Here is a 23336-nt window from a genome sequence, read left to right on the forward strand (position 1 = left end):
CGCATACTCCCAGATATTTTACAGAAGTAACTGCTACCAGTGTTTGTTCCGCTATCATATAATCATACAATAAAGGATCCTTCTTTCTATGTATTCGCAATACATTACATTTGTCTATGTTAAGGGTCAGTTGCCACTCCCTGCACCAAGTGCCTATCCGCTGCAGATCTTCCTGCATTTCGCTACAATTTTCTAATGCTGCAACTTCTCTGTATACTACAGCATCATCCGCGAAAAGCTGCATGGAACTTCCGACACTATCTACTAAGTCACATATATATATATATATTTTCTCGTAGACACCACGAATGCAAGATTACACTAATACACGGGCGGAAAAAAATTAGTACGCCCTTTCAGAGGTTTCCAGTTCACCCTACATTTATTGTTGCAAAAGTGCATATGGGGTACATGAAGTGATTACATATACAAATCAATAGCACAAGGTACCAAGTATGAACAAGTGCTGAAACACCCATCCTACTACGTGGTGTAGCCTCCAGGGACGACAACGCAAGCGCTGACTTTCGCATCTAATCGATCGTACAGACCGTCACTGGTCTCCTGGGTACGTTATTACCACGCCCACTCGACCTGTTCACGTAGTTCTCCTATAATGGCTCCAAGCACTATAGGACTTAACTGTCCCCTATACTTAGAACTAATTAAACCCAACCAACCTAAGGACAGCACACACATCCATGGCCGAGGCAGGATTCGAACCTGCGACCGTAGCAGCAGCGCGGTTCTGGACTGATGCGCCTAGAACTGCTCGGTCACAACGGCCGGCCACATAGTTCTGTAAGATGTGTTAGATGAGGTGACACACGAGTCACTTCTCGTCACATCACATTCCGCACGTGCTCTAATTGCGCCAAGTCCGGAGAACGTGCTGCCCAGAGAAGCTGCTGCACGTCTTGCATAACTCGTAGAGTTTCAGGGGCAGTGTTTGGGCGAGCGTTATCCTATTGGAAAAACAAAACATTTTTCTGTTGTGCGAAGGGTCTAACAACGTTCTGCACGCACCTAGCGCTGGTTAGCGTCCCCTCCAGTAACACCAAACGTGAACGAGAGTTGTGGCTTATCGCATCCCACACCATAAAGCCTGGGTTGGCATGGTTGAACTACAGACAACACGAGCCGTGTACTTCCTTCCTGGTGGAATTAGTGGAACTGATTGGCTATCGGACCCCCTCCGTCTAATAGGCGCTGCTCAGGCACGGTTGTTAACATCTTTGGACGGGTTTAGTTACGTCTCTGAACATTCAAAGTCACAGTGTCTATGATACAATATCCGCTGTCAACGTCTGTCTTCAGTAGTTCTGGGAACCGGGTTGCTGCAAAACTTTTTTTGATGTGTGTATAAAGGTTGAACAAGAGAGAAGAAAGATTGTACACCGCCTTCTGCCCTTTTTGTTCGTACACTTCTCTCTTTGTCTTCTCCTGTTGTTGTAAGACACACACACACACACACACACACACACACACACACACACACACACACACACACACACACACACAGACAGAGAGAGAGAGAGAGAGAGAGAGAGAGAGAGAGAGATGCAGCGGCGGGGCTGTGTTTGTTTGGGGAGTCTGCGGTGACGCACACGATACGGCGCGCCTGCGTCACGGCCGGCCACAGCGACAGCACGCCGCCTCGTCCCAGTCTTCAATCCGCCAGCGCGCAACTAAGTCGCCGCTTTCCATCCGGCCATCTAGAGCTATCGTATGATGCGATAAGGAAACTGATGACGCGCTCATTTGACGAAAGACAGCGCACTGACGTTGACACTGCGTGTACTTAGACAGGGTGATTCAAAAAGAACACATTTCGGTTGTTTATGACAGACAAATCATAAAAGACAGAAACACACTGCACGTGCCACCGAATAGAGAAAGATTCAGAGTTTCGACACAGCTGCGCTGTTTGTTTCTACCAACACTGCGACCACATCACAAGCGAAATCATTTCTTGTGTTGGAATTTACACGAGGTCAATCCACTGTTTGAGTGCAACGTGCTTTCCGCCATCGATTCAGCTAGAAGTCGCCTCTACGCAAGGAGAATTAAGACTGGCATACAAAATTCGTGGCAGTTGGTTGTATATACAAACGGAAGAGCACTGTTCGCCCATGAACGTCTCATAAAAATCTCGAGCATATCCGAGATACGTTCACACGAAACCCTCGAAAGTGCCCAAGACGAGAAGGCCTTCAGCTTCCAGAAACAAGGGTGTGGCGTATTCTGAAACACCTGCATACGAAACCATACAAGAGGCAGTTACTGCAGCAATTGCGACCCGGCGACATCAACAGATGTTAACAATTTAGTATTTGAGTTCTCCTGTATATGCCAGAGGAAACCTTCTACAAACTACTCATCTCTTCGGAAGAATCGACGTTGCACCTCTGGCGTGAAGTAACTCGCCATGATTTAAGAATTTGTGGGTCACAAAATCCTGGTGCAGTCGTCGAACATAAAAGAGACTCGCCAAAACATAATGTATTGCGTGCCATTTCTGTTCACAAAGTTTATGGACCTTTCTCTTGCGGAGGACACTGACAGGAATGTCATACCTGGATATGTTGCAAAATTGGCTGTTTCTTCAACTTCACGAAAATTCCAATGATTCTATTTTTATGCGTGGCGGCGCCCCGCCTCACTTTCACCTTGAGGTTCGGCTTTATCTTAACGACAGCATCCCACAACGATGGATTGGGAGAGGTGGACAAATAAGCTTTAATTTTTTTTTTTGCACGTCCAGGTCACCCGACCCCATACACAGAGATTAATTTTTTTGTCCCACTTATGGCAACTACTCATCGAGAGCTGAGAAATCTAATTGTCGAAGCTAACGATTTAGTAAACAGGGACCTGTTGATTCAAGCGTGGAACAAAATGGACTACTGTTTAGATGTTTCGAGCAATGTTTGGCGCTCATGTTAAATGTATGGGACAGTCTCCCTGCGGACAAAAAACTTTGAACCTTCCTCCATTCAGTGACATGCGCAATGAGTTTCTATCTTTCACTGTTTGACTGTGATGAACAACTGAAATCTGTTCCTTCGTTTAGAATCGCCCTGTAAAATTTACGTGCCATACCGGGAAGATGGTTAGCCGAACTATCGCTTGGCAGATTCTTTTTGCAAAAGTGTTTTTCCGAGATTATTATATTTGTAAAAGTAAAACAAATATTTTTTGATTTGTTTAAGTCTGCATGCTTTTGTGGCCGTCAACATCTTTAAAATTCTTCCTATACAATCGCCGGTGTGACTGCCGCGTTGCGATATTCTTCAAGGATCTTCAGGTGTTCCTGGTCAGCTAAGGTCCTATAGAAGATCATACCTTGCGATCTCGTTTATATTTCATGAACGAAGAGTGACATGGAAACGAGCTCTATCCCGCACAACAGGACACGTTACATTAACGTGTATTTATTCCACTTTACTCTTCTATCATCCAAGATAATGAAGCAAGTGCTTTTTTTGAAACAGTAAACCGACGTTTTACTGTATTACTGTATTTGTCTTCTGTGCTGTCTACGTTTCGGCTTTCATGCCATTTTCAAGTAGAGTGCTCAAAGTTCTTACACCATTTACATGTCTCATCTGTTAAGGGCCGCGCGGGATTAGCCGAGCAGTCTTAGGCGCTGCAGTCGTGGACTGTGCGGCTGGTCCCGGCGGAGGTTCGAGTCCTCGCTCGGGCATGGGTGTGGGTGTGTGTGTTTGTCCTTAGGATAATTTTGGTTAAGTAGTGTGTGAGCTTAGGGACTGATGACCTCAGCAGTTAACTCCCATAATATTTCACTCACATTTGAACACATCTGTTAAGGCAGTCCAAAGCAGGTAAACAAGACTAACATACGTCTTTACGATATAACGCCAGTAAGTAGGCCTGTCTTTTTGTTGCGTATTGTATCGACGGATGACAGTTGCATCTTAAAGACATGTATACAATCGAAGCAAAACAGTTGAGATGGTATGAGCGTGTACGTCGTATGGATGAGGATAGATGGCCCATGGTGATGAAGAAATGGATTGCAACGAATTTTTGTACTTACTTTAATGCTACAAGTGGTGTCACTCTATAAAGCTCTACCCGTTTGACATATAACCACTCACTCCATTCTCTAATATTGTAGTTCACAGTTTACAGTGGCGAATACTATCATAGGCTTTCTTAGTATCAGTGAAAACGATATCCGTCTCAGAATCCCTCTCCAATCTTTGTCCACGAGCTGTTTTAGGCAAAACGCATCTCCCCGCACGGAAGAAAAAAATGGTTCAAATGGCTCCGAGCACTATGGGACTTAACATCTGTGGTCATCAGTCCCCTAGAACTTAGAACTACTTAAACCCAACCAACCTAAGGACATCACACACATCCATGACCGAGGCAGGATTCGAACCTGCGACCGTAGCAGTCGCGCAGTTCCGGACTGAGCGCCTAGAACCGCTAGACCACCGCGGCCGGCCCGCACGGAAGAGTTGGGAAAGTGTAACGAAGAGGACTCCCAAGTATTTCCATATGTTTATTACTACTTTTTCTGTGGTAATCACGACCAGTGCTAGTAGCTTCGTAATGGTGAGCCAAAATCCCAACTGTCGTTACGTCAGACCTTCATACTCATCGTTCAGCAGTAGCTATGGAGTTTAAAGCGAGAATACAATGTTAGCATGGCCACAATGAAGGTTAGAGCGGCCCAGTGTTTGGATTTATAGAGTGTGTATCAGTTTTTGATCATAAGGACCTTTTTAGTTAATCAATAGCTGACTCAAGTGAACATTTACTATTGTAGCTAATCTGTTGTACGCAACTGTGAACTCTTTATAGAGCCAGTCGTGTGCCGAGTTGTACCATGGCTTGGAGTCGCGTTGAACAGTAGAGCCCCCTATAACCAGGTGGGTTAATCAGTTCCGAAGTCGGACGAAGGCAACGGCACACCATGCTCTGCAAAAACGGTTTTGTTCAGAAAAACCTTCAGGTTTATGATGGCTTTACTTTCTTCTTGCTGCAGATGCAAGCACACTCAGTATGCCGGTGCTGACACCGATTGTGTGCGTCTCGTACACCGTCTTCTGAATTTATTTTACACTGAAGCAAAAAAATTCAAACATCAACGAGGAGTTGTTCGACAGAAACGAAACTTAGTAGGCGTGTTTCTACATCTGAAACATGACGTGTATTCAAATTTCGCACCAGTTGCATAGGAGTGACGCTTATAGTGCTACTGTGAGGATTCAAATCAGGTCTGCTGACTGGCTGTAGCGAGCTGATCTGACTAAAGAATACCTTTAAGACGACAAAGAAGACCATATCAACAGCACACTGGGTTTGAATGATGTCGTGTAACAGGGTTACGAGAAGCTGTTGTTTTCCTGCCGCGATACTGCAGAATGGCTTAGCAGGAATGTAGCCGCTGTACGTGATTTCTGGCAGCGGTGGCCACGGGAAGGTACGGTCGCCGGAAGACCGAGCTCGGGACGGCCACACGGCACTACCGAGAGCGAAGACCGTAGTTTTCAGCGTATGGCCCTGGCGTATCGTACTGCATCTGCAGCAGCAATTTGAGCAGCAGCTGGCACCATAGTGACACAGCGAACTGTTACAAAGCGTTACTTAAAAGACAGCTCCGAGCTAGACATCCTGTAGTGTGTATTCCACTGAGCCCAATCCAGCGCCGTTTGTGATTTCACTGGCGTTAAGGGAGAGCTCATTGCAGGGCGAAGTCGTGATCTATTATGTTTTCTGACGAACGCCGGTCCTGGCTCGGTGCCAGTGATGGCCCTGTGTTGGTTAGCAAGATATACACGGGCCCCACAACGAAGTTGTGACGTCACACTAGTCGCCTTGTCCGCCACACTCCGCGAACACTCGGCTCCGTACAGTGCCCTGCCCACGGAAATTCAACGTTTAATTGAAAAGATATCCACTGAAGTTCCTAATTTTGTAGTGTGGTATTGAGAACTTGCGAGAGGCACTTGTAAGACTTGCAGTGTCACGTGCTGCGACGTACAAGCCACGACCTGTGATTCTCGTAGGGCCTCGCGAAGAGGCCAGGCAAGCGCCTGCAAGGAACCTGTCTGTGGCCTAGATACAGCTGAGCTACACCGGGAGTTGTGGTTTGAGGTGCGAATTCATGTGACAGCAGAAGCACTCTCGTGGTAATCCCGCGCACCCTGACTGGCCAGTTCGACCTGTTGTGCTGCCGTGCGTGAACAGCATTCCAGGGTGTGTTTCCCAACAGCATAACGCTCGTCCACACACCGCTGTTGTAACCCGTCATGCTCTAAAGAGTGTTGGCAAGTTGCTTTGACCTGATCGGTCACCACATCTGTCCCCAGCAGAGCACATGTAGGGCATCATCGGGCAGCAACTCCAGCGTCATACATAACAAGCATTAAGCGTCCCAGTATTGACCGACCAATTTGAACAAGCATGGAACTTCATCCCACTAACATCCTGCGCCTGTACAACACTACACATGCACGTTTGAATGCTTGCATTCAACATCCTGGCGGTTACACCGGATATTAATATACCAGCATTTCACATTTGCAATGGCTTATCTCGCGCTTACATTAACCTGTGATCTTGGTGTTTAATCATTTCGTTATCTCTTAGTGTTCATATTAATTTCCATCAGTGTGTTGCAAATATTTTCGGCCCGGTAGCCGAGTGGTAAAATGCCGGACTATAGTTCCAACAAGCACGCATGCCATGTGAAATAATCTTCACGTGACCAATTAGAAGTGCTGTTGAATTTTGTAACACGAAGGTTACTCCACTTAAACAGGCCTGAATATGACATAATGTACTATCGAAACTGGTAGCCCAAAAATAAAACCTAAATAACGGCGACTGGGATTGTATTATTGGAAACTGACCAGCCGTAGACCTACACTCCAGACAGAGGATGGATTTACATTCATAGTTACAAAGGTCTCCGGTTCGACTCTCGGCCACTCCTGAGTCACTTCTTTCACCTCTGGCACAGTTTGGTAATAAGAGAAACGGCCAGATGTACATTTGTTCTGAGTCCATGGAATCTCACTGTAACTGGCTGGGTTAGTCAGTACGACGGTCAGAGCAAGCCAACGCCATACCACCGCCAACAGGACTGTGTCTGGAAAAGTACTGTGGTGTACAAACCACTTTTATTTATATTTTTTGAGGCTGTGAGTTTTGCGAAAGGTGTGCTTTATACAGATCCACTATTTCCTTAAAAGGTATGTTCGCCTTAGCTGAACAGTATGTGACTGCCACGCGGAAGCTCAGGTTTCGACTTCCGATACTGTATGGGATTTTTCGTTGCTGGGAGGGCTGAGCCTTGTGGGGTCAGTCGAGGAACTACTTGAGGGTCCCAAGGTCTGGACTGCCAGTAAAGCTGTGTGCTGATCCCATACGTGCCCATACTGCATCAAAATGACTGCACACCACCTAGTCACCTGGTTGTGATCTCGGTGTTGTGTTTGTTTATGTTGCTCTACGGCTTTTCGTGTCTTATTTCTACATAATTATTATTGCCAATACGTTCCAATTTTGTTGCACTGTTCCCACTAATATTTATGGCCGTTGTTTCCATCTTTATCGGAGACCGATCTGAAGTTTTTAATCGACGGAAACTCAATAAAATTTAAAAAATCCTTTTTTAGTGAAATATGATGACTAGAATAACACAATGTTTAAAGTTTGATCGCAATTTTGTTCTTTAATTTACAATTGGTTTTGATGGATGCAAGCATCATCATACGCATCTGTCTTCCTAAACTAGTAGACAAAACAGAGAACAAGAGAGGCACTGTCAAAATACTGTGCAGTATGCTGCAGGTGACCCCACTTTACGAGTAATTTGTGTTTATCACAGGTGTACTATGTTTTCAAAGATTTTGACGGTAGAGATGACAACTCTGCAGAGCTCCTACAAAACAGTAGTGACGATCAACAGTAGGCTGTTTACTGTGGTATCTTAATGTTAAAAAGATGATATCACACGACCTGACTTTCCAAAAGTAGAATTAGTGCATTACCCAACACAGTAAATGCAAATGACTGTACAAATTTTAGAATACTAGTCGTTCTGCCATAAGCATCAAAAATATCACTATTAATGTCTACAGAGACTACTAAAAAGAAAACAGGTTAGAACTCAGATAGTGATCAATTTTGCGTGAGATTAGAGAAACGAACATGGAAAGCAATATTGGCACTATATGAAATTTTGGAAAGATTAGAATTGGACAGAAAACAATGTGTAGCGTTTATTGACCTAGACAAGGCATCTGATACGGTTGACTGGAAGTCACTGTTTAAAGCAATGCGTAATGTAGGACTTTACTGGAAGGACAGGCGACTAAATTTGAGTACATTAAGTTTTTGTACCGAACTGGATGTTAATGGTAGATTGCAGAAGTCAAAAGGCAACTGAGACAGGATATCCTCTGTCAGCCTGCGTATTTAATATGTTTATGTGGAAGGTAGTAACAGCAATGAAAGGAAAGACGACGGAAATCAATATTAATGGTATGCATATTCACTGCATCAGATTTGTCGATGATATTACATTGGTGGGAGAGACAGAGAGAACCAAGTAAAATGCTAAAGGTTTTGAATCAGAGATAACAAAACTAAAAACGAATAAATACCAAGAAAACAAAAGGTATGGTTATAGAGAAGAAAGTAGGTAGGTAAGACTGACTTGAGAATAGGCAATGAGAAACACAGAAGTAAACGAATTTCGTCCATCTTGGTAGTATTGTGGAGTAAAACAAATTCGCCTCAAGGAGATTAAGAGACCACTAACACTGTTCAAGAGGGATTCCGAAAATAAGAATCTTCTATTGAATGAGTGCACCAGCTTGCACATTAAGAAAAATTCTGTGAAGACCTGTGTTAGGAGTGTCTTCATATAAGAAAGTGATAACCTCGACGTTAGAAATGCAGGAGAAAGCCGGCCTCGAAGCTGTGGATATGTGGTTCTACGGCAGACGAACTAATTCGACTAGCAGATGAACTAATGAGATGGTTCTACAGAAATCAGAAGAACCGAAAGCTATACAACAACGGAAATCAAAACTCACTGGACACTTAGACATGGCTTTGTTTCAAAACCATTTTCATAGACAAGACTGGAGGGAAGAAAACCAAATGACGACCGAGAACATGCTAGATAAAAAATAGGAGCAGGTACGTGGGGTGTCCTTTATACAGGGTGTTTACAAATGAATATCGGGGTTAAAAATGATTCAAATTGCTCTGAGCACTATGGGACTCAACTTCTGAGGTCATCAGTCCCCTAGAACTTAAAACTACTTAAACCTAACTAACCTAAGGACAACACACACATCCATGCCCGAGGCAGGATTCGAACCTGCGACCGTAGCGGTCTCGCGGTTCCAGACTATGGCGCCTAGAACCGCGCAGCCACTCCGGCCGGCGAATATCGGGGTTTTAACGCTTTATAATATTTATTTTATTAAACTTACGGTTATAAATGATGTGTCAAATGAAAGAGCAACTGAAACTGTTTTACCAAGAACCTTATAAATGTTCAATGTGAGCACTATTTGTCACACGGCACACATCAAGTTTGTAGCCGAGTTCTTCAGTGTCTTCAGTGATGGTAGAAACAGCTGCTTCAATCCGGTCTCTTAATTCAGGGAGGTCTCCTGGTACCGGAGACACGTAGACACGATCCGTGATGAAGCCCCAAAGGAAAAAATCACATGGCGTTAGATCGATGAACGTGGCCATGCAAAGCAAGCCGTGTCAACGTTTGCGAAGAACTCGGCTATTGACTTGATGTGTGCCGTGTGACGACAAAAGGTGCTGACACTGAACATTTATAATGTTCTTGCTAAAACTGTGAGTTGCTCTTTCATTTGACATACCATTTATAACTAAGTTTAATAAATATTATAAAATGTTAAAACGGCGATATTCATTTATAAACACGCTGTATACTGAGGTAACACATGGCATAGGATAGTTGCTAATATCGTGTCGGACGTAATGCGCCAATTCGATGTGGGATGGACTCCGTAAGTCGTTGAATAACGTGCCATACTGCCTCACAGCCGTCTATAATCGCGAAAGTATTGCCAGTGCATGATTTTGTGCATCAACTGACGTATCGATTATTTCCCGTAAATGTTCGAGGTGACCCACGTTGGACGATCTGGGTGGTCAAATAATTCGCTCGAATCGTCCAGAATGTTCTTCCAACCAAACGCGACAAAATTGTGGCCCAGTAACATGGCACACTATCATGCATAAAAATTCCATCGTTGTTCTGGAATATGAAGTCCATGAATGGCTGCAAATGGTCTACAACCAGCTGAACAGAATCATTTCCAGATAATGACCGGTTGCCGCGGGGGATTAGCCGAGCGGCCTAAAAGGCGCTGCAGTCATGGACTGTGCGGCTGGTGCCGGCGGAGGTTCGAGTCCTCCCTTGGGCATAGGTGTGTGTGTGTGTGTGTGTGTGTGTGTGTGTGTGTGTGTGTGTGTGTGTGTGTGTTTGTCCTTAGGATAATTTAGGTTAAGTAGTGTGTAAGCTTAGGGACTGATGACCTTAGCAGTTAAGTCCCATAAGATTTCACCCTTTTTTTTTCTTTAAATTACCGGTTGAGTTGGATAAGAGAACGCAGTCGAATGTTTTATACAGCTCCACACTATTATAGAGGTACCACCAGCTTGCACAGGGCCTTGTTGACAACTTGAGTACCTGGCTTCGTGGAGTCTGCGCCGCATCTGAATCCGACTACCAACTCTTACCAGCTGAAATAGGGTCCAGACGGTACGTTCACGAGCCTAGGAAGAGGCGCTGAAAGCAACATCGTGCTGCTGGCAAAAACACTCGCGTCTTTCGTGTACCGCCATAGCCCATTAACGCCAAATTTGGCGCCACTATGGTAACGGATACGTTAATCGTACGTCCCACGTTGATCTCTGCCGTTATTTCACATAGTACTGCTTGTCTGTTGGCACTGTACGCAAACGGCTCTGCTCTCGGTCGTTAAGTGAAGGCCGTCGTGGACTGCGTTGTTCATAGTAAGAGGTAATGCCTGAAATGTCATATACTCGGGACGCTCATAACACAGTGAATCAGGGAATATTGAATTCCCTAACGATCTCCGAAATGGAATGTCCCCTGCGTCTAGCAAGAACTACCAACCCGCGTGTGAAGTCTTAACTCGAGTCGTACGGCTGTAATCACGTCAGAAACCTTTTCACATGAGTACCAGAGTACTAATGACAGCTCCGCCACGGAAATGGCCTTTTATAACCTGTGTACGCGATACTGCCGCTATCTGTATACATGCACATCGCTATTCCACGACTTCTCTCACCTCAGTGTGCACAGATATAAAGAGGACTGCTGAAGACAGGAATCTGTGGCTGCAGAGAGAAGGGTTAGCCTTTAGAAAGAAGAAGATAGTACGCATTTAGGCTTTGAGGGTTTTACGATTAATATTGTAGGAGGAGAGACGCGCCTCCGGTACTCACGCAGATGGAATACGGTGATAAAGCGAAGGAAGACGACTGACCTGTGGGCGCGGGCTGGAGGCGGCGCGAGAGCGGCACGTTGTCGGCGCCGTCGGCGTCGCTGTCGGAGGCGGCGGCCTCGTCGGCGGAGAGCGCGCCCAGGCCGAGCGGCGCGGCGGCGGCGCGGTCGGGCGGCGGCGGCAGCGAGCAGCGGTGCCTGGCGCCGCGCCGCAGCAGCACCACGCCCTTGGCGTCGGTGCGCAGCGACGCGGGGCAGCCGCGCGTCGCGCACGTCCAGCGCACGCTGCCGTCCGCGTTGGCGCGCGCGCGCGTGTAGCGCCGCCCGGCCACCACCAGGTCCACGCCGCCGGCGCCGCCGCCCACGCCGCCCACGGCGCCGCCCACGCTGCAGCCGCTGCTCCAGCTCGCCCCGCTGCTCACGCTCGCCGCAGGGCTGCAGTCGCGGCCGCCGCGCGCGCCTCGCAGCGGCATCGCTCTGAAACACGGAAAACTCGCACTGCGACACGCGATCTCGTTCCAGATCTTACTTGACTTGGTTGGTTGGCTGTTGCAGTTGAAGCGACCAAACTGCGAGGTGATGATTCCCTTCATCCTATACAGGGTGTTCCAAAAAGGTACGGCCGAACTTTCAGGAAACATTCCTCACACACAAATAAAGAAAAGATATTATGTGGACATGTGTCCGGAAACGCTTAATTTCCATGTTAGAGCTCATTTTAGTTTCGTCAGTATGTACTGTACTTCCTCGGTTCACCGCCAGTTGGCCCAATTGAAGGAAGGTAATGTTGACTTCGGTGCTTGTTTTGACATGCGACTCATTGCTCTACAGTACTAGCATCAACAGGTTAGTGTTCATCACGAAAGTGGTTCTGCAGTCAGTGCAATGTTTACAAATACGGAGTTGGCAGATGCCCATTTGATGTATGGATTAGCACGGGGCAATAGCCGTGGCGCGGTACGTAACGAGACAGATTTCCAGAACGAAGGTGTCCCGACAGGAACACGTTCGAACCAATTGATCGGCGTCTTAGGGAGCACGGAACATTCCAGCCTGTGACTCGCGACTGGGGAATACCTAGAACGACGAGGACACCTGCAATGGACGAGGCAATTCTTCGTGCAGTTGACGATAACCCTAATGTCAGCGTCAGAGAAGTTGCTGCTGTACAAGGCAACGTTGGTCACGCCACTGTATGGAGAGTGCTACGGGAGAACCAGTTGTTTCCGTACCATGCACAGCGTGTCCAGGCACTATCAGCAGCTGATTGGCCTCCACGGGTACACTTCTGCGAATGGTTCATCCCACAATGTGTCAATCCTCATTTCAGTGCAAATGTTCTCTTTACGGATGAGGCTTCATTCCAACGTGATCAAATTGTAAATTTTCACAATCAGCATGTGTGGGCTGACGAGAATCCGTACGCAGTTGTGCAATGACGTCATCAACACAGATTTTCTGTGAACGTTTGGGCTGGCATTGTTGGTGATGTCTTGATTGGGCCCCATGTTCATCCACCTACGCTCAATGGAGCACGTTATCATGATTTCATACGGGATACTCTACCTGTGCTGCTAGAACATGTGCCTTTACAAGTACGATACAACATGTGGTTCATGCACGATGGAGCTCCTGCACATTTCAGTCGAAGTGTTCGTACGCTTCTCAACAACAGATTCGGTGACCGATGGATTGGTAGAGGCGGACCAATTCCATGGCCTCCACGCTCTCCTGACTTCAACCCTCTTGACTTTCATTTATGGGGGCATTTGAAAGCTCTTGTCTACGCAGCCCCGGTACCAAATGTAGAGAGTCTTCATGCTCGTATTGTGGACGGCTGTGGTACAATACGCCATTCTCCAGGGCTGCATCAGCGCATCAGGGATTCCATGCGACGGAGGGTGGATGCATGTATCCTCACTAACGATTTTGAACATTTCCTGTTACAAAGTATTTGAAGTCACGCTGGTACGTTCTGTTGCTGTGTGTTTCCATTCCATGATTAATGTGATTTGAAGAGAAGTAATAAAATGAGCTGTAACATGGAAAGTAAGCGTTTCCGGACACATGTCCACATAACATATTTTCTTTCTGTGAGGAATGTTTTCTGAAAGTTTGGCCGTACCTTTTTGTAACACTCTGTATGTATCAAACCGAGAATAGCCCTCAGAAGGATACAAAAGGCAAATCTCGGGAAGCCCGACAGTAAGCAAGATACAGAGAGACAGAGATAAAATCGAAGACTAATAGGAGAGGAGTGAGAGTGGGCGAGCCGCTCTGACCAGAACGCAGTTTAAGCTCCTCAGAGTTCGCCACGAGCCGAGAGACGCACCCTCCGAATCCCACCAGCATCACCTCACCGTGTTACCCCAAGGATTGGCTGATTGGTCGATTTGGGGGAGGGGACCAATCAGCGAGGTCTTCGGTCCCATCATATTAGGGAAGGATGGCGAAGAAAGTCGGCCGTACCCTTTCCGAAGAACCATCCCGGCATTTGCGTGAAGCGATTTAGGAAAATCGCGGAAATCCTAAATCAAGATGGCGGGACGCGGGTTTGAACCGTTGTCCTCTCGAACGCGAGTCCATGGCGCTAACCACTGCGCCAACTCGCTCGGTACCCCAAGGAAACAAACACAGCCAAGATGACGAAAGATTAGGAAAAGTAAAACATTAAAAACGGCAAACAAAAGAACACGGAGAATGAAAGTGTGGGCAGGGTAGGGGCCAGACCAAACCGCCGAGCTAGGGCCGCCATGGGAACCCGGGGCTAGAGCACGCGAGCCGTGCCTCAGGCAGTCAACTTGGCCGAACTGCCCCATTTCACAGAGTAGAAGCGACCTTCACCTTACTTGAACTGCCTGTGCCACGCCTAGACGTTTGCAACCGACATTCAGTTCTCTCCGTACACTTGTCCCATTCTTCGATGAATTTCCCTTCCCCGCACTCCTTCCGCCTTAGAGAAACGCAGTACACCCCTTTGCTGTTCTACTGAAGCCTGCATTTTACAGTTTCCAGCGCGGCTGAGTGCGTGTGCGCCCATGTACCTCTAGCGGCAGTACCTCTTACAGGGACCACTTCTTCCGTAGGCAATGGCATCCCCATCCCCTCAGGGGTTTTCCATTTTACAGCCTCCGCTTTGTTTCTTTTTAAATAGCCGTAAAGAGTCGCAGGATGCTGATATAAACTATCAGACTGATACAAAGAGGTGGCAGGCGACATATAACTTATGGTCCAATGAATAGCTCGGTGGTTCTCCGACTCATCAAGCAGCGAAAGACCACGAAACAGTGTAGCAGGAAAGGAAAGAAACGAGGGTCAAATGGTTCAAATGGCACTATTTGACTTAACATCTGAGGTCATCAATCCCCTATAACTTAGAACTACTTAAAGCTAACTAACCTAAGGACATCACATACATCGATGACCTAGGCAGGATTCGAACCTGAGACCGTAGCAGTTGCGCGGTTCCGGACTGAAGCGCCTAGAACCGGTCGGCAACATCAGCCGGCAAGAAACGAGGAAATAACTCTGTCCTGCGTGTCAAAGCAAAGATAGGGGAGCGTGCCAAGGGAGCGGGGGGAGGGGGAGGGGGGGGGGCACTACAACTATCCAATGAGCGAAGGAGTGAAGGCATCGCCGATAAAATGTTTTTTCCGTCAACTCGCGACGTGCACCGCGCATCGCCAGCACGTCGTGCAGACGGCTGCTTACGCCCCCGAGCACGCGGATGATGAAAGGAACGTCTCAGTATATTTGCGACCGAACGAAAATACGCGGCAACGCGTGCGCGCACGAGGTTGGTGTTCGCTACAACACGAGAACTACTAAAGTTCTGAAGGCCAAAAACACAGTTTTGGCAAAAAGCTAAACATTTGCTCGAAACAACAGACGTTAATACATGCGCTGTTAACACAGACATTTTACCGAAAATAGAATGGGACAGTAGTGTTGCTCGAACAGTGCACAGGTATACTGCCGGTTCATAGTGTCCAACGGGCACAATATTTCGGCGATCAGACATGTCGCCATCGTCAGGTGCGCTGACGAACTGAGCTCCTGAGCTGCTGCTGCTGCTGCTGTCTATTACTTTCCCCTCTTTGGGGAAGTGTGAGGGGGAGTTTGTAGCCTTTAGGCTTGTACTCCCCTGTGTGCGGTGTGTGTGATATTTCTTTAGTTTTTTGGTGTCTGTGATATGTGATGATTGGTGTGAATGTGTCTGGTACTTGCCTGAGGTAGGCGAGATGATTGGTGTTATGTGGGGAGGATCAGGATTAGGAATTGGTTATTGGAATTTTCTCTTCGACTTAATCGTCGAAGATCGTCATGGGGCGCTTGTGTTTATCGCGGGACATGTCATACCGACCTAGGGAGTGGATGAGTGCGTTTCCGGATCTGGAAGAACCCTCATAGAAGGCCCTTGCCAGATCCTGTAAACGCTCTCTCAGGAGTGGGATTTCAGCCGCGGCGTGCAGGTCGTCTGTGGGGAATCCAAGAGGCAGATGCAGTGCCCTTCTGAGGGCGCGGTTCTGCAGCCTCTGGAGTTTGTCCAGGTGCTGCTTTGCCGCGTATCCCTAGACAGGGCACGCATATTCCATTACTGGCCGGATCAGGGCCTGGTATACATTTACTGCTACTGGGCTGGGAAGGGAGCTGGTTGTGTTCAGGATAGGGTATAGGATGGACATTCTGGCGCAGGCCTTCCTGTGGACCTCGTCTATGTGGGGTTTCCACGTAAGACGAGAGTCCAAGGTTACGCCAAGGTACTTGGCGGTTCTGCGCCAGGGGACTGAGCTCCTGAGGGCGGGCGGCCTATTTAAATCCCCTCCCCCCACGGGCCGCTCACTTCGCCGTCCGCGCCCGCGCGCCGGCGGTCGGGAAGACGTGGCCGTCGGAATCTGTCGTAGCGTCGATGTGCTAGCTACGTCCGCCCTGGTCGCCAGTTCGTACTCCTTGCTGAGAGTCTTCTGAATTACATTCAATGCCGGGTCCCAAGCCTTGCCGAGATTGTAGCCGCAATCTCGGTTGATAAGATCTTCCCTGGTGCGAATTTCGATAGCCTCACTTATAACGCTGTCCCAATATTTAGAGGTCTGAGCCAGGATCTTGGTACGCTCATAATCCATCTAGTGTTTCTTGGACAACTCGGACAAACAGTGCTCTGCTACCGCCGACTTATTTGGATATTTCAGTCGAGTGTGCCTTTGATGTTCTCGGCAACGATCTTCGATGGTGAGTACTGTTTTCCGATGTAAGTCTTCCCACAATCACAGGGCATTTGGTATATGTCGGCCTTCCTCAAACCGAGGTCATCTTTCACACTTCCCAATAGTGCCTGTGTTTTATTGGGCGGGCAAAAGACGGTTTTAACTCGGTGTTTCTTTAGTATACGGCCGATTTTCCCCGATAGTGCCATTGTACGGAAGCCAGCAAGTAAGTAGGTGCCCTAATGTTGCTGACAACGTTCTTCTCTTATTCGTCCTCAGGCGCAAATACGGAATTTCAATACAGTGATTAAAATACAGCGCAATAGAACACCTCTGGTACTGATATGCACAATTTTAACATGCAACCAGGTTAGCAGTTTACGATTCGTAACGACTCAGCAAGTGCTCACGTGTTTACATCGAATGTTTGATTAAGCTAAAGACACCATTCCATTGAAACTATGTCTGAAGTATTTTTTCAATAACCTAATGATTCATCCACTGTATTCATTTACATTCAAAACTTTATTTTCTTTTTATTCTCAGGAGAAAGACGACACTGTGTCCGCTATCGCTTAGTCGAAATTTGGCGCACTACCTTTGAGATTTTATGATGAATTTTATTAAAGTGGTAAGTTGCGAATCGAAAGTAGCTTGCGTTTATATTTAATATTTCTAGGGAGTACTGGCATTCCTGAGAATGCTGTAAGGCTGTGATTAATCCGAAGGTCGCACTGGATAGCACAGTGCTTTGCTAGGCATGATGTTCCTGAAAGTGGCCTGCTATTGCCTTCCTCTGACCTTTGGACGCTTACGCACCCAGTTCCAGCGGGGCAAACACTTTGATGCGGACTCCGGTCCACGGAGGCACGTTTCACATAAGCGTATCATTGCCAGAGGTGAAAGGTGCCCAAAAAGGGACGCAAACAGTGCTAGGAATGACTAATATCTTGTCCCACACTTACTCGCTTGGATACTGAGTCACGCCTGAAGTCAACATGGATTTTAGAAAGTTATAAGAACAACAGTCTGAAGAAGATAGAAAAATACAGAGATAAGCATTCTTGCATGCATGCATGCGCACACACACACACACACACACACACACACACACACACACACACACACACACACACACACACCATTGTTTCTGATTACTTTTTCTTTACGGTTGCCTCTCAATTTCGTGTAACCATGCCGACTGTCTACCAGTTCCTGTCAACCGAGTAATTTTCTGAGTACAAAATGTGGCACTGCACGCAATTAGCGTACTAAAACTGTCGATGCTTTCTCGAAATAAAATGAAACACTTTACCAAGGGCCCCGAGGCAACGCATTTGCTAATGTGAAGAGCTGTAAGAAGCGTACTGGTACACAGTAACTGTGGACCAAAAATTACAGTTTACTGTCCTCTAGGACGTGAAAGGGAAAATAAATACGCAATCGATCCACTTTCCCGCTTTATTTTCATAGAGATGTGACTGACTCTACGACGTACGTTGTCCTGGATGGGGAGTGTTAATCAGAACGAAGATAACGCCGGCAGTTCCCCGGGGAACTGTATAGGATGGTTCCTGCTCTCCATGTACAACAACCATCTGCTGGACACGGTGTGCAGCATTCGTTCTGTAACTGCTGAAAGATCAGGATGATTCGACTGAATTTCTGTTTGGTGCCACCCGGCCGCTGTGGTCGAGCGGTTTTAGGAGCTTCAGTCCGGAACCACGTGGCTGCTACGGTCGCAGGTTGGAATCCTGCCTGGATGTTTGTGATGTCCTTAGGTTAGTTAGGTTCAAGTATTTTTTAAGTGTAGGGGACTGATGACCTCAGATGTTAAGTCCCATAGTGCTTAGAGCCATCTGAACCATTTCTATTTGGTGCGATCATTTGGAGGCCTGCTGTGAATATGGTGGTTAAAAGAATAGATAGGAGAAACATTCCTGTAATGTTGGAATACAGAGTTGATGGTACGCTGCTAGCTCCAGTGAAGTCGACTAAAGGCCTGATAGCGCATCTGTACTGTAGAATGCTGGTGCCACCCATTCTTGAGTGCTGCCCAAGTGTTTGGGATTGCCGCCAATTCTGACGAAAGGGCGATATCGAACCAGTTCACATACTGGGTGCTAAATTTGTTACAGGTCGATTCGAGATCAAGTGCGAGAGTGTTACCACAACTGGCGAGAAGAAGACGCCCTTTTTTCGTGAAACGCTATTGAGGGCGTTTAGACAACCAATTTCTGCGTCAAACTGCAGATTTTTATAAAAGAGGCCATTATCAAGTGCAAATTTTTGTGGCTTTAAGCCATGTTAACTTAAAATGAACTGACAAATTTATATGTCGTTGTAATTACTATTAAATACATTCGTGACGCTGTTACAAATTGCAAGCACACATATCCATATGTCATAAAACAACAGTAATCTGCCGCTGCAGTTTAGTGCATAAGTGACTAGTGATGGGCTAACGAACATGAGTGTCTACAGACTATGTTGTTTTATGACATATGGATATGTGCGCTCGCAATACGTAACAGCGTCACGAATGAATTTAATAGTAATGACAACGACATATACAGGGTGTTTCAAAAATGACCGGTATATTTGAAACGGCAATACAAACTAAACGAGCAGCGATAGAAATACACCGTTTGTTGCAATATGCTTGGGACAACAGTACATTTTCAGGCAGACAAACTTTCGAAATTACAGTGGTTACAATTGTCAACAACAGATGGCGCTGCGGTCTGGGAAACTCTATAGTACGATATTTTCCACATATCCACCATGCGTAGCAATAATATGGCATAGTCTCTGAATGAAATTACCCGAAACCTTTGACAACATGTCTGGCGGAATGGCTTCACATGCAGATGAGATGTACTGCTTCAGCTGTTCAATTGTTTCTGGATTCTGGCGGTACACCTGGTCTTTCAAGTGTCCCCACAGAAAGAAGTCACAGGGGTTCATGTCTGGCGAATAGGGAGGCCAATCCACGCCGCCTCCTGTATGTTTCGGATAGCCCAAAGCAATCACACGATCATCGAAAATTAGGAAATTAAAGACGTCGGCCGTGCGATGTGGCCGGGCACCATCTTGCATAAACCACGAGGTGTTCGCAGTGTCGTCTAAGGCAGTTTGTACCGCCACAAATTCACGAAGAATGTCCAGATAGCGAGATGCAGTAATCGTTTCGGATCTGAAAAATGGGCCAATGATTCCTTTGGAAGAAATGGCGGCCCAGACCAGTACTTTTTGAGGATGCAGGGACGATGGGACTGCAACATGGGGCTTTTCGGTTCCCCATATGCGCCAGTTCTGTTTATTGACGAAGCTGTCCAGGTAAAAATAAGCTTCGTCAGTAAACCAAATGCTGCCCACATGCATATCGCCGTTATCAATCCTGTGCACTATATCGTTAGCGAATGTCTCTCGTGCAGCAATGGTAGCGGCGCTGAGGGGTTGCCGCGTTTGAATTTTGTATGGATAGAGGTGTAAACTCTGGCGCATGAGACGATACGTGGACGTTGGCGTCATTTGGACCGCAGCTGCAACACGGCGAACGGAAACCCGAGGCCGCTGTTGGATCACCTGCTGCACTAGCTGCGCGTTGCCCTCTGTGGTTGCCGTACGCGGTCGCCCTACCTTTCCAGCACGTTCATCCGTCACGTTCCCAGTCCGTTGAAATTTTTCAAACAGATCCTTTATTGTATCGCTTTTCGGTCCTTTGGTTACATTAAACCTCCGTTGAAAACTTCGTCTTGTTGCAACAACACTGTGTTCTAGGCAGTGGAATTCCAACACCAGAAAAATCCTCTGTTCTAAGGAATAAACCATGTTGTCTACAGCACACTTGCACGTTGTGAACAGCACACGCTTACAGCAGAAAGACGACGTACAGAATGGCCCACCAACAGACTGCGTTCAAATGGTTCAAATGGTTCAAATGGCTCTGAGCACTATGGGACTCAACTGCTGAGGTCATTAGTCCCCTAGAACTTAGAACTAGTTAAACCTAACTAACCTAAGGACATCACAAACATCCATGCCCGAGGCAGGATTCGAACCTGCGACCGTAGCGGTCTTGCGGTTCCAGACTGCAGCGCCTTTAACCGCACGGCCACTTCGGCCGGCAACAGACTGCGTTGTCTTCTATATCTTTCACATCACTTGCAGCGCCATCTGTTGTTGAAAATTGTAACTACTGTAATTTCGAAAGTTTGTCCACCTGAAAATGTACTGTTGTCCCAAGCATATTGCAACAAACGGTGTATTTCTATCGCTGCTCGTTTAGTTTTTATTGCCGTTTCAAATATACCGGTCATTTTTGAAACACCCTGTAAATATGCCAGCTCATTTTAAAGCCACAAAAATCTTCACCTGATAATGGCCTAAGGCCGAAATTGCAATCGTGAAATAAAGAAAGTGTTACGGTCACTGGCCTAAATATGCCTTTTATAAAGTTCTACATGACTGTGAATCCCAGGTACAAAAGGTTAACACTCTAAGCGCCAAGCCCGTAAAATTTACGGGCCTGGGATCGCGCGAAAATCACCAAGCCCGTAAAATTTACGGGCCGCTACATTTAATTTCATTCAAAACACTGCAACGTTATTTCTACGGGTTTGGCCAGCGCTATACGTTTTTCAGATGTTTATTAACAAAATGCGTCCATAGATGTCACGGCAGCGCTGTAATTCATGTTAAAACTTATCTTTGCGTTCTCAGTCTGTATATCATTCAGTTGTTTGTCATCATGTTTCGGCGCGGTTTATCAGACGCAGAAATTGCGGATTTGATCAATCATAGCGACACTCTGGATAATGTAGAGAGTGATTCAGACGATTCTGAATGCAATGGTGTGTTTGAAGGTACGTATTTCCGAATTTTCCACGTAATTGTGCAGTACGCACATATCTGTTGAACATGTGTAAACGATGTATGTAGTTACACATAATGTGATATTCTTTTTAGAAGACGAGATTGATGACAGTTTGTCTTCAGATGAAGACGAGAATGATGTTGAAGGTGTTGCTTCAAATCCAGCAGCTGTGCCGTATCCGAAAGACAGTGAGTGGACTGCAGTTGACACCTACCGACCTCTGCCTGTCAACACGACACCCAGGCAGATACTAGTGGATATTGATGAGTCGAGTTCTGTACTGGATTGCAGTAAAGTGTTCCTTACTGACAGTGACGTAAATGAACTCAAGAGACAGACAAATTTGTATGCATCACAGACAATACAGAAGAAAAGAAGAGGAAATAATCTGAAGCCCCATTCAGTTTTGAGTTCGTGGAAGCCAGTGACTATAAGTGAGATGAGGCGTTTCTTGGGTATTATTTTCCACATGTGTGTTTCGAAAAAGCCAAAAATTGCGGACCATTGGAGCACTAATCCTGTTCTTAGTTGTAACTTTTGTCCCCATGTCATGAGCCGTTTGCGTTTCACTCAGATACTGTCATGCTTGCATCTTGTTGACAATTCAAATCAGAAAAAACCAGGCGAAGATGGATTTCATCCACTTTACAAAGTTTTGCCATATTATAATAATTTGAAGGAGCGATGTATCCAGGCATATCGTCCCTCAGAAAAAGTGACAATTGATGAAGGAATTTGCCCATTTCGAGGTCGTGTGAGTTTCCGTGTTTACATGCAAAATAAGCCTCATAAGTATGGACTGAAAGTATATGCTGTTGCTGAAGCCAGTAGTGGCTATGTTGTAAATTTTGAAGTTTATGCTGGTAAGCATATTGTTGACAATTCTTCGTCTGCGGTTATTTTGCGATTGTTGTCTGACAGCAGCTTGCTGAACAAAGGCCACACTGTGTATTTAGATCGATTTTATTCCAGTCCAGAGCTATTTCAGCAACTGGCAGAGAAAGGCACTGGAGCTGTTGGTACTGTGAACAAATCCAGGAAAGGATTGCCTAAAGATTTAGTATCTGCTAAGCTGAAAAAGGGCGAAATGTCTTTTCGGCGTAAAGATAATGTATTGGCAATGAAGTGGAAAGATAAGAGAGATGTGTATACATTGTCTACAAGGCATCAAGCAACATTTGGTACGCATACTAAGAGAAATGGGTCTGTAGTATTGAAACCACTTCAGGTACTTGATTACAACCTCAATAAAATTGGAGTGGATATTGGAGACCAACGCCTGCAGTACAATCCGTTCCAGCACAGAACTGTGAAATGGTGGCGAAAATTATATTTCCATTTGCTGCTTATGGGAGTATCAAATGCATTTTGGCTGTACAATGCAGTGCACAGGAAGAAAATTACAATAACAGACTTTATAACAGTGCTTGCAGTTCAGCTTGTTGAAGACGACACACTTGAATTCATTCCAAGAAATGAAGGAACTGTAGGTCGGCTAACAAAGAGACATTTTTTGCAGCACATACCTGCAACTACTAAGAAGTATGCTGCTCGTGTGTGTCACGTGTGCAGTTCCAGGAGCAAGAAACAGAGTGGCAAGGCTTCTCGCAAAGAGACACGATACGAATGTGAACAGTGTGGCGTTGCACTCTGCCTGGAACCTTGCTTTAAAATTTTCCACACTAAAAAACAATATGATTCTGTGTGAAATTTATATGTAATACTGTATACTATCAGAAACATGTAA

The 23336-nt window shown here is 46.2% G+C and overlaps 2 protein-coding genes across 2 annotated transcripts in view; one reads left to right on the forward strand and one right to left on the reverse strand.

The window, feature by feature from the left end:
- Nucleotides 1–11979, reverse strand: part of LOC124616565 — a 69089-nt gene extending 57110 nt beyond the window's left edge. Inside the window, exon 1 of the mRNA XM_047144885.1 lies at nucleotides 11550–11979. Coding sequence (XP_047000841.1) covers nucleotides 11550–11979 — 430 coding nt within the window. The remainder of the gene's footprint in view (nucleotides 1–11549) is intronic.
- A 9665-nt stretch (nucleotides 11980–21644) lies between these two features.
- On the forward strand, nucleotides 21645–23297 carry LOC124616566 (piggyBac transposable element-derived protein 4-like). The gene has a single exon (XM_047144886.1). It carries the CDS (start codon nucleotides 21645–21647, stop codon nucleotides 23295–23297), a length of 1653 nt encoding a protein of 550 aa, XP_047000842.1.
- The last annotated feature ends 39 nt before the right edge of the window (nucleotides 23298–23336 follow it).

The sequence above is a fragment of the Schistocerca americana genome, chromosome 5 (genome assembly GCF_021461395.2).
Source record: "Schistocerca americana isolate TAMUIC-IGC-003095 chromosome 5, iqSchAmer2.1, whole genome shotgun sequence".
Lineage (NCBI taxonomy): Eukaryota > Metazoa > Arthropoda > Insecta > Orthoptera > Acrididae > Schistocerca > Schistocerca americana.